The sequence below is a fragment of the Rutilus rutilus genome, assembly GCF_951802725.1.
Source record: "Rutilus rutilus genome assembly, chromosome: 19".
In the NCBI taxonomy this organism is placed as follows: Eukaryota; Metazoa; Chordata; class Actinopteri; order Cypriniformes; family Leuciscidae; genus Rutilus; species Rutilus rutilus.
Window position 1 is genome coordinate 21,443,065 of NC_140232.1, and position 12,175 is coordinate 21,455,239.

At 35.0% G+C, this 12,175-nt stretch overlaps 1 protein-coding gene across 1 annotated transcript; it reads right to left on the bottom strand.

Annotated features, from left to right (window-relative positions):
- Positions 1-494: 494 nt before the first annotated feature.
- Positions 495-12,133, bottom strand: slc26a6.2 (solute carrier family 26 member 6, tandem duplicate 2). The gene is made up of 19 exons (XM_084390417.1): positions 11,266-12,133; positions 10,888-11,027; positions 10,671-10,781; positions 9,472-9,647; positions 9,221-9,385; positions 8,791-8,943; positions 7,659-7,741; positions 7,366-7,513; positions 5,392-5,505; positions 4,320-4,397; positions 4,076-4,171; positions 3,793-3,899; positions 3,383-3,452; positions 2,351-2,443; positions 1,805-1,945; positions 1,478-1,708; positions 1,340-1,394; positions 813-931; positions 495-663 (listed from the first exon to the last, which is right to left on the bottom strand). The coding sequence occupies exons 1-19, from the start codon at positions 11,412-11,414 to the stop codon at positions 640-642; spliced, it is 2,253 nt and encodes a 750-aa protein (XP_084246543.1). The 5' UTR covers positions 11,415-12,133; the 3' UTR covers positions 495-639.
- Between the last annotated feature and the right edge of the window lie 42 nt (positions 12,134-12,175).

The following is a 12,175-nucleotide window of genomic DNA, read 5'->3' on the forward strand; positions in this document are numbered from 1 at the left end:
TTTCCTGTGACGGCCAAGCTGAATTTTCAGCATCATTTCTCCAGTCTCCTTCAGAAATCAATATGCTGATTCGATGCTCAAGGAACATTTTGTTTTGTGGAAACTGTGCTACATTCTTTGATGAATAGAAAGTTCAAAAGAACAGCATTTATTTAAAATTGAAATGTTGAAATGTCTTAACTGACCCCAAGCATTTGAACTATATTGCTAAAATATTAAATTACTTTTAATGTATAGTAAAGCTTTCCCGTAGTCTGATTATTTTGTGAGAAACTTGGTTTACATTCACATGTAATATTTCAGTCTCATAAATGTACCTGGAACTCTACAGTGCCATGGCCCGGAATAGCCTGTCAAGAATTGCTGTGTTTTTTCTTTTTTTACCATTACAAAAGTTGATTTACATTTTACTTGCACAATGCAACTCTATGGCAGATTCTCATATTCTTAGATATTTCACATTAAAAAGTGATTTATTTATTTTTTTAAACAAATTATTCATCAAAACATTTCCTTTACTTTTGTCTTCCCCAAGGTGAAATACACAATAAATAACAATCCAATAACAAATACTATTTGTGTAAATAACAATTGGGTTCTGGAGTGTTCCGTATCACGTTTGGTGTTTGGTTTTTGGTTTTACAAATGTGTTCCCTGCAAAACCTGTAAAAGAAGAAAGGCAAGGAATTATTTATTCATGCATGTTTATTTCGAAATACTGTCTGGGCTACCAACACTCAGCACATGTCTGATTACGATTAGGAAACCTCTGACATTTGTGTATGTGTGTGTGAGATAAGGATGTACTGTACCTCCTCGCTGTTTCCTTGCTTGCAATAAAGAACGGCGTCATGTACTGATGAGAAGAGAATCGATTTAGTTAGTTTCTCATTGAAGAAATCACCCTTCTCCATACTCTCTACAACACCTCCTGAAAAAGGGAGAGAGATTACAATTAGTGAGGACAGACATGTCTATCTCGACCGCATGCTCAGTGTTCAGGTGTGATTCCAGGCGTCATGAAGACAACAAAGGGAACACATGACATGGAGGAGTACACTCTTAAAAATAAAGGTCCTTTATTGGCATAGTACCATGAAGAACCTTTAACATCCATGAAACCTTTCCATTGAACAAAAGGTTCTTTGCAGTGGAAAAAGGTTCTCTAGATCATTAAAATGTTCTTCACAATAAGAAAAAATGGTTGCACTAAAAGGTTATTAGGGGAACCCAAAATGGTTCTTTTATAAAATCACACAAAAAAAAAAAAAAAACTTTGACATCCTTATTTTTAAGAGTGTATTCAGACAAAATGTATTGGTATGTATCGTTCACTCACTCTGGCAGCCACATAAGTACACCTGTACACCAGCCTCTCCATAATCTTTATAGATCTGCCATTAAACAAAGGGTTTCAATGGGGTTAAAACACGTTACATATTCATGAAGTCATTAATGAGTACAGATTGCGTCTCACATTGCGTAGAGTTTTCACGCCAACTGTATCCAGGAAGTTGACTGGGCTCAGGTCAAGAATGATTGCCTGTGGGAGCGTGGTGTCAGCGTCGGAGTCAGGCCCCACCTCCACGGTTACTACATCCTTTGGATCTTTGAATGACATCTCATGAACATCCCCATTTGCCCCTGTGTGTGACAACTCCGGCTCCTCCCCGCTTTCATCTGTGTCCGACAACTGCAGATCTTCCCCCTGGTTAAAAGCAGACGACTGGCTTGGTCAGAACACTCAAACACACATATTATCTCACACACCCACATGCAAACACACAGTCTCTTCAATACAGACCTTAGTAGCTTCAACGGCAGCTTCTTTAGCTCTTTTCTTGGCCTCTTTCTTGGCCTTCTTTGCGGCTTTCTTTTCTTTTCGGAGTCTCTTTGCTTCCAATTTTTTCTTGTGTGAGAGCAGTTTAGCCACGTCTACCCCAGTCTGGACAAAAACGCACATTTATTTTTACTGCATGAAAATCCTGACCTGTGCATTTGTTATATGTACAGTAGCTTGTTTGGTATAATCTCACAGTGCATGTTTATGTTGGATTGTATGTTTGGGATGATTACCCACTATACATAAAAAGTGTCTGCCTTACATTTTTAAGTTCAATCAACTTGGATGTTTTAGTTATTTCAATTTAAATTGCATTAAACTGAGTTGAATCTTGTATAACAAAAAAGTTGAAACTTACTTTGATAAGTTAAAGCAATGTAAAAACATAGGTTGTCATAAATTATTGATCATATCATTTTTTACAGTCTTGTAAGTGCTCTTTATGTAAATGTGTGTGAATAAATATGTATCAGAGTATATGTGTGAGTATGATTTGCACATGTCTACCTTCTCATAGAGTGCATCGATGTACATTTCAGCGTTGGCAAAGTACAATGTTGCAGATGAACGGAAAATCATTATACCAGGAATCTCCTTCACCTGTAAGGGTGTAAAACAGACAGTGAAATAAATAATGAAATCAATCATTTCTAAAGAAAAAAATTCTAAATGATTTGGATGCACAAACTTTGTCAAGCAATATATCATAATTTTCTCAAATGATCAAAGTTATTTACGTATGCAAATACAACTAAACCAAATTAAATGTAATGTGTTCTGACTAAAGCTCTAGGAGACACCAGAACAGAAAAAAAATCATTTAACAGAAGCAGATGTTGCTATTAAATAGCCTAGTTGTTTATTGACTGAATGTTTATCTCTTGAGTTAATTTCCTCTTTTTTCAAACAATGAAATGTCAATCAAATTAAAAAAATATATATATATGTTTTGCTAAAGGTCAAAGACTGTGTAACTTGTGGCCAATTACATTTGACATAGATTTGGAATTTCAAAATAAAGTTTTAATAGCACTACAACAAACTGACCACTTTATACTCCTGATCACCTGCAACATACACATGTAACCTATTTTAGATACTCTACAGATACTATTTATTATACATACACTAGGTCTCTCTTAAAGCACCTACATGTTACACAACTGATAAATGAAACTACAACACCCACACATTCAAACACTCCCTGAGAACTGTTAAGAAACAAGTCAAACAATTCCAGGTTAGTCATGCTCTTGTGAAGTTATGTGTCGTTGATTAATCAGATCATCTAAGATATGTAGAATAACAGGTGTTTCAGGAAGTGTGGTGTAAATCAGGTTTTTTTTTAACCATAAGTGCCAGGCCAGGCAGAAAATTTAGGATGAACTATGCCCTTAATACAGCTTAACCATTTGACAATTGTGCAACACCTCTGCTGTTCCAAATATAACAACATCAAAACTAAAGAATCAGTTGAAGTGAACAAAGTTGCATGTATTGTAATGATGTAGTGGTTGGTGGTGTCATGGTCATGTTCACCTGATTGTAGTCCTCTACTGGTCTGTAGATGTCAGTGCCAGGAACCTGGCCAAGGAGAGAGTATTTCGGTCTGTTGGAGGGAGAAGAGTATTTAAGGAAATGAAAGCAAACATATCAAGGAGGGACAGATGGAGAGTTTATATGCACCTGCTGCCAAGAACAGGACTTTAATTTCATATGGCCAAGCTAAGGGAACTCAAAAGGAAACAAAATATGACGTTCGAAAAATCTTCTCTTGGGATCTTCAACAGTGTAAATGGAAACAGGAGACTGCATGTATAACCAGTTTTACATTCCCACTTAATTATGCAAATGGTGCACATGTATGTACTGTTTAGTCATTCAGGGTTTAGGATTATGGGCATATGGTGCATTTGTGAATTATTTAGGCTTTGTCTATTGTCACTCACAGCTGAGTTCTGAAGACGACAGTGAGGATGGAGAAGGCGATAGATGCAGCCAGTCCCAAATCAGGATTGAACAACACTGTCAAGATCAAAGTCATCACCCACACCACCTAAACAAACAAACAACAGACAGAATAATATAACCGTCAATTCAGATCTTTCTTTTTTACTCCATTCTTTCTGTCACTATTCACTCCCTCTTGCTCTCAGTCCTATTTTGTTTATATATAGGTCTATTTTTATTGTGTTGCATAAGCTTTGTTTTCTCCTTCTTGTTCTCTCTCACCATATCCACTTTATTGGTCCTCCAGAGAGAGCAGATGTCTCCAAACTGCTTCATCATGCCTTGCAGGTTTACGTAGATTATAGCAGCAAGCACTGCCTAAAGAAACCAGCACACGCATGAACAATTTGTCTTGATATATTCCTATGTAATTGGACACATTAGCATATTCATGACTTCAGCCCAGATATCTTATACTATTACTATTTATGACAGACCCACACAAGAGCTGAATCAGGGTACTAACCTTTGGCAGCTCTTCAAAGAGTTCTCCAATCTTTAACAAGATCACCAGAATAACCATAGCAGAAATTGCTCCAGCCACCTGAAAGTTTGACAGAGAGAGGATTCAATTTGAACTTTTACTCTACAAAATCTAATTCAAAAATCGAATGAATGAACCATCCCCTTGTGAAAAAGTAGTACACTTTAGACTGTAAACAATAATTGTTGGTTTAACTTAAAAAAATAAGAGTTGAGTTCATTGAAATTAAAATTTTGAGTTAAAGGAGAACTCCGGTCAATTTTAACATTGAGCTCATTTTCTTGTAAATTTGGAGTGCTGTCAGTACAGAGAACAACGACAAAATCGGTGTTGCCTACACCGTGTTATCCTCTTTTTAAAATTTGCACCCTGATGACTTAAATGGGGCAAGATTTAAACCTGCTTTTAGCCTCTTAACATCCTTGATGTGTCATTACAAGTGCACAGCCATTGTGAGTGATTCCTTCAGAGTGAACACGGTTAATCTGACTGCACTAGATGTGAAAGATATGAATAAAAGTGATGTTAATTCAGCCAGCGCACATTGACCGGAGTTCTCCTTTAACACAATGGAGATTGGTTTAATAAATAGAACATCAAAATATTATGTTATCTGAATCTGATCAGTTATCTAAGATTTCTTTTCAACAAATCATGAAAATAATTTTTTACAGTCTAGCTTTAAAAAGTATAGCAATTACACAGATAACATAATAAAAGAATATACTATTGAATGTTTTCGGACACTTAATTGCATGTTATTTGTAATTAGTTGTTTTTTGACACACTTTTTTTTTTGCAAAAATTTGCAATTACACATTTTTAATGATGAAGCTGAAATTTAGTGTATTTAAAAAATATTAACTTTAAATGTAATAATAAACGATACTACAGTTAAATTTATATTCAGGTATACTTTACTTGTTCTTTTGTATTATCAACACATTCAATTAAGTGCACTTCTTTTCAAGGGTCCATCCATCTATTCAAAAATAAGTTAGGCAGAGATAGGTGTAAAAGGAAATGTCAGTTTGCATTTTGGTAATGTTCTCACCTGTGACTTCCCCCCTGTGCTGACCTGCACCATGGTGCGAGACATTGAGCAGCTGATAGCAAAGCAATTGAACAAGCCTCCGATGGAGTTAGACAGACCCAATGCTATGAGCTCCTGATCCAAGGGGAGAACAAATTACAAGTAGTAAAGATGTTCAAACGAAACTTTTGGAATTGTGTGCAAAACAATTGTGGGTTGAATCAATGACTTTCGGCTACTTAGCGAATAACAAAAGACACAAACTGCCAGTTTTTCAGATAAAAATTGGTTTAACTGGCAACTGGATTTGAATGTAAGATATGTAAAATATTGTGCAATGCCAGTTTGGTAACACTTTGTGTGTCCTTGTTACACATTACTATTATAGTAATAACAGTAAATTATGCATAATTGCAGGCAACTAACCCTAAACCAAATCCTAATCTTAACCTAAGTAAGTACATGTTGTTAATTAAAATTACTCAGTATTTAAATGTATGATTTCACTGTAACAATAACACCTTAAAATAAAGAGTAACTGCCATTTTTGTATGTGACCCCTTTTCCTGTTTTTCAAGGTACAGCTTTTCTCTAAAAGAGTAAACATTTTGCATTTTGAGAATCAATCAGTTACTGACCTCTCTCTTTGCTAAATTCCCTGTTTGTTTATTTGTGTTAGTACTGAGATGACATCCAAAAATCTTAAATATATCACTTAAAACCATATTTTCCGGTCTTGCAGTTTTACTATGCTGTTTGCTTATGTTGACACTAAATTTGACATAAAAAAACAAAGATATTAACCATTACATCAGTCCTCAGTGTCACACGATCCTTCGGGATTCATTCTAATTTGAAACATATTTTTTATTATAAGAAATGTTGCATAATTGTGCTGCCTAATTATTATTATTTTCAACATGATGTGTTTTTTTCAGGATTATTTGATGAATATAAAGTTCAAATGTACAGCATTAATTTGAAATATTCTTTTTAAACAATTTAATATTTGCTTTGTAAAAAAAAATATATATATATATATATATATATATATATATATATATATATATATATATATATATATGAAGAGTTCAGATGCAAAAGCCTCTAAGTGCCATCTGAAATTTTCTAATAGAATGATCATTTTTATCAAGCTCGTATTTTTTAATTCAGTAATTTGACTTAAATGGCAATGAAAATTACCTATTAATTGTCATTTAAGTGAAATTACTGAACTTAAAAATACGAGCTTGATAAAAATGATCATTCTAGAAGAAAATGTCAGATGGCACTTAGAGGCTTTTGCATCTGAACTCTTCATATATGAAATATATACAGTGCAATGCATAAGTTAATACACCCATGCTAAAGTTGACTAAAAAGAGGAATAAAAAATCATATTTTGGAAATTGAACTTAATGCCTTAATTTAAAAAATTAGGAAAAATCCAACCTTTAAGGACACCAATTTTCTTTGTGAATGAATAATGTATCGTAAATAAATAAATGTTCTTCCTTAAAAGCTAGTTTGATTTGCATTGAGAGCAATGCAAATCAAACTAGCTTTTAGGCTAACTGAAATAAAACCATGCCAATCTCTAGGTATGGTGAATGCTATGTGATGATGTGGGGCTATTTTAATTCCAAAGGCCAAGGGAACTTTATCAGGATGCATAGTATCCTGGATCCATGAAGTAACTGGCCTTTAAAAATAAAAATCTGCCTGCCTCTATGGGAATTTAACATAGGGGTGTACTAACTTATGCACCCTTTATTTTAAGGAAGAACATTTATTTATTTACGATACATTATTCATTCACAAAGAAAATTGGTGTCCTTAAAGGTTGGATTTTTCCAATTTTTTTAAATTAAGGCATTAAGTTCAATTTCCAAAATATGATTTTTTATTCCTCTTTTTAGTCAACTTTAGCATGGGTGTATTAACTTATGCATTGCACTGTATAAAAAAATGTTATAGCCATTTAGAATCTCTTACCTGGTTACTGTCGACTTTGTAAGCATATTTAAGGGCAAAAATTCTACCCAGTGAGATAGCAATGCCATAACCAACAACAGCCAGTGCAAAAGCATCACCGACCATTGAACCCATCATTGAAACAGCAGGCGCCACAGGAGCCTGCAGACTACAGTGTGAAGAAGAGGTACAGATGAGTATATGAACAGAAAGATGTACTATGGTGCTGAACATGATTTTGTAGCTGTCAATATTCATCTGTAGTGTTGTACAGTCGTATTTGTGATGCATATAGCCTAGCGTGTTGGACTTACCCTGATGGAATTTGTCCAACCACTTCAACATTGTATTTTGTCTTCAAATCCATCTGCCATGACACCACAGTGGCGATTATAATCTATATACACAAACAAGATTAAAGCTTTAATAAACCCTCAAAGAAATATGGTACATTACCTCTAAACTGAAAGAGCCAGAAAAACTGATGTGTATCTATTTTTGATAGAATAATTTTTTTTAATGAAAGGCTATAATAAATTATATATAATAAAATGAAAATGTGTATGTATGTATATATATATTTATATATACATACATACACATTTTCATTTTGGTATAGGTTTAGGATAGAGTAAGTCAGGGTTAGTCAATAGTATATATACAGTACATGTCAAAAGTTCGGAAACATTAACTTTTTTATGTTTTTGAAAGAAGTCTGGATTTATTTAATCAAAAATAATATATATATATAAAATACAAAAATACAGTAAAAACAGTAAAACTGCGAAATATTATTACAAATTAAAATAACTGGTTTGTATTTGAATATATTTTAAATTGTAAAGCAGCAAATCAGCATATTAGAATGATTTCTGAAGGATCATGTGACACTAAAGACTGGAGTAATGACTGCTGAAAATTCAGCTTTGCTATCACAGTAATAAACGACATTTCTAAATTGATTAAAATAAAAAACAATTATTTAACCGTGTAATAATATTTCACAATGTTACTGTTTTTATTGTAGTTGCGATTAAATAAATGCAGGCTTAGTGAGCATAAGAGACTTAAAAAAATAAAAAAATAAATAAAGAACAACTTTTGACAGGTACTGTAGTTATCTGGTAACACTTTACAATAAGGTTCAATATTTACTAATACATTATTAAGTATAATGGACCAGTTTCATCTGCTAATATTTTTTAATAGATCAAACATGAACTAACAATGAACAGTTGTATTTTATCAACTAATGTTCACAAAGACTAATAAATACTGTAATAAATGTATAGATCATTGTTAATTAATGCATTAAATATTATTGTATTATTGTAAGGTATTAGCAATTATCTTTTATCAAAAAAAGTGTAAGTCTGTCCTCAGTTCACTGTAAAAGTAAAGTAAATGTGTGTACATGTGTGTGTTTAACTGTATGAAGTAACTCACAGTGATCAGCTCTACAGGAATAGGAACAGGAATTTTGCGCGCTGCCAAGGCACTAAGTTGCTTCGCACCGATCAGGCCAAGAATGGTTACTATGCTAACTACCAGAGTACCAATGTTAGTCTTTCCAAGCAATGCACAAATCTCTATGACTGTCTGGAGAGAGAAAGAAAAATAGTGAAATAAGTATTAATTCATCCATAGCTTTCAGAGCATAAGTGATAACCCCCACCACTAGGGGGCACTAAACACAAATTACACACAAGTGTGACTATTGGTCCTTGTCTACGGCCTTTTATGTCCCAGTTCAGCATAGTCCTCAATGAAGTGTTTGGGACTGTGCCATCAGTCAATCAGAATTGATGCCCCAGAACCATTAATCACATGGCATTTATTGTTATACATATTGTTGTAAGCATGTGTTCATACTCACATATATAAGAGACAAAGGTCCGCTGTACCGAAGTGGGTTGATGCCGAAGGAATATTTCAGCTGGGAGACGATAACATGGATGGCGGCTGCTGTTGTGTAAGCTCTCACCAATGGCTCTGACAGATACGTCACCACAAAACCGAACCGAACCACACCGAGGAGCAACTACAAACACAGACACCACACAAATACTTAATCACATACACACCTTCAAAGCAACATACTCAAATTCCAATTCCAAGAGAACCTACCTGGAAAATGCCAGATAAGAAAGTCACAGTGGCAGCGATTTTGACCCTCTCCGCATCACGGCCGACAGTGTCTAAGATGGTGATGTTGGTGTCATTGCCTGGTATCATGAAGTCTGAGTCTGGAGCCAAACGCTCCGTCACGCTGCCAATCATAACGCTCATAACGGCATACGTACCTGTAGACAGAGAAGCATTAGAAAGTGTGGGTAATATTTGCTATGTTTGTGGGGATCAAATGTCTAGATGGATTTAAAGGGATAGTTCACTGACATTTTTTAAATCTTTCATTATTTTCTCACTCATTCTGAATCAACAAGGTGAACTGTGACAAAAGGCTGTCAATCGCTCAAAGAAGCACCATAACAGTAGTCCATACAACAATATCTATTGAGCTATATTTCAAGTCGTGCAATAGCTTTATGTGAAAACAGAATGAAATGTATGTCACTATTTGCCAATAATGTGCACTGGCAGCTCTCAAATCACATATGGCACCTAAAGCGCAGGTTTGAAATCAGTAATATCAACCAGTTCTTACAGGAAGAGTTCACTCAAAAATGAAAATTCTATCATCATTTACTCACCCTCAAGCTGTTTCAAACAGGAATTAATTTCTTTCTTCAGCTGAACACACAAGAAGATATTTTGAAAAAATGTCTGGTTACCAATATTCTTCAAAATATCTTCTTTTGCGTTCAGCAGAAGAAATAAGTTCAAACTGGTTTGAAACAACTTGAGGGTGAATAAATGATGACAACATTTTTATTTGAACTATCCCTTTAAGTGTCCCGCATCCTAACGACATCATGCTTGTAACATAAGTGCTATATATGATTTACGAATAGTTCCCCCAAAACTAAGAATTCTGTCATCATTTGCTCGCCCTCATGTCGTTCCAAACATGTTTGATTTTCTTTTGTCTGTGGAACACAAAAGAAGATAGCTTGACAAATATTGGTAACCAAATAGTTTCAGTTCCCACTGAATTCCCTTGTATTTTTGTGCATACAATGGAAGTCAATCGGAACCAAAACAGTTACCAACATTCTTCAGAATATCTTATTTTGTGTTCCACTGAAGAAAGTCAGTCATGCAGGATTAGAATAACATGAGGGTGAGCAAATGATGACCGAATTTTCCTTTTTGGGTGAACTATCCCTTCAAGAACAAATGAAATCAAAGAAAGTGTGTGTTCTTACCCACAGAGATGTGTTTGGATGTTCCAAATACGAAGTAAATGAGAATGGGGTAAAAGGAGGAATAGAGACCAAAAACAGGAGGGACAGCAGCCAGCAAAGCATATGCCATACCTACACACACAAAATACATTACACGTGACATATGATTGTTTGTGTTTTTGTTTAGGTCTACAGTATCTCAAGTAACAGGTGTGCTTTGCACGTGCTTGTGTTGGACCTTGTGGCAGGTGCATGATTCCCACACTAATTCCAGATATCAGATCTCCAATAGCATTTTCTCGAAATGGGTATCGCGGCAGCCATGCCAGGAGAGGAACAAAGGATAGGAAACAGCTCTTAAACCTTGGGCCTGTACACCTGACAAACAAAGAAAATGATAGAGAAAGTTATAAAAATGAAGAAGAGTGGGGTTTAAAAGTTTGAGACTTCTCAAGATGTTGTTGCTTCCATTAAAGCACAATAAGCTCTTTGAATCATTCTCAAATCATACTGAACAACATGATAATTCTTAAAGCTGTAAATACAAACTGTAATGGAAAGAATGCAAAAAAAGAAGCATTTTCGCTCAGCTCAGCACTAAGACAGACATACGCACCTGACAGCATCTTTGAGTTTTTCTTTTGCTGAAATTTTGACATCTGATTTCTCAGCGACTTGGTCGACACTGAGCTCATCCAGTACATCTCTGTGAATGTGATATGGTACCCTCTTCCTGAACTCTGTGTCTTTCATCTCTTTTTCCATTTTGAAACTCTATTGAATACTCAATTCTCTATTCCAGACGTGAATGTGAACCTTTACTAAATTTCTCTTCTCTTCTCACGCTAACTGTTCAGATCACCGCCAGTGTATTAGATCCCAAAAGCATGTCTTCACAATGAAAATGTAATCCTTAATGTTCTCCAGTGATTCCAGTGAGAGATCTTCAGGTCTGGTTGTGCAGTGAAGTTCTGGACAGCAATGGATAGATTAACGTCCCTGGCTCTTCTCTTCTGTCACAGGTTGTGTTAATGTGTATCCTGCCCTTTCTGATACCAGTCTGATCCATTCACACACTTACTGACAGAATTCTAATGTGTTCATATGGGGTGCAAAGTCCCAAAAACACAGGGGGGGGAGCAATTTCTTTGGAGTCAATGTTGGACACTTTCACACTAGAGACATACGCCACCTTATCTCAGTCTGATTAGATAGAAAACACCATGTTCAAACTGCCAAACCAATTGGTTTTGTACAAGTGAATTGTTAACGGTAGATCTTTGAAACACATTTTGCCCGTCCCGCCTCAAGATCCCTAAAGTGTTTTGATCTGGGGAAGTAGAGACATTTCTTGTCTTTATTTAAGAATATACAGACTTGTATATGAAATTGAAAATATGTTATCATGTAATAGGTATTTATGCTTTCAACTTGATGCGTGTATGTACATTACCTATAGTTTGGGGACAAAAGTGAACTAATACTGACCAGACATTACTTTGTGGAAATTTTGGGACTTCCTCAAT

Coding starts and splice junctions, on each gene's coding strand:
- slc26a6.2 (XM_084390417.1), bottom strand. CDS start 11,414: ATGGAAAAAGAGATGAAAGACACAGAGTTCAGGAAGAGGGTACCATAT. Junction 7,742..8,790: donor TTCCTGTAGAGCTGATCACT/GTGAGTTACTTC, acceptor TTGTGTATATAG/ATTATAATCGCCACTGTGGT. Junction 3,453..3,792: donor GTCGTCTTCAGAACTCAGCT/GTGAGTGACAAT, acceptor TCCCTCCAACAG/ACCGAAATACTCTCTCCTTG.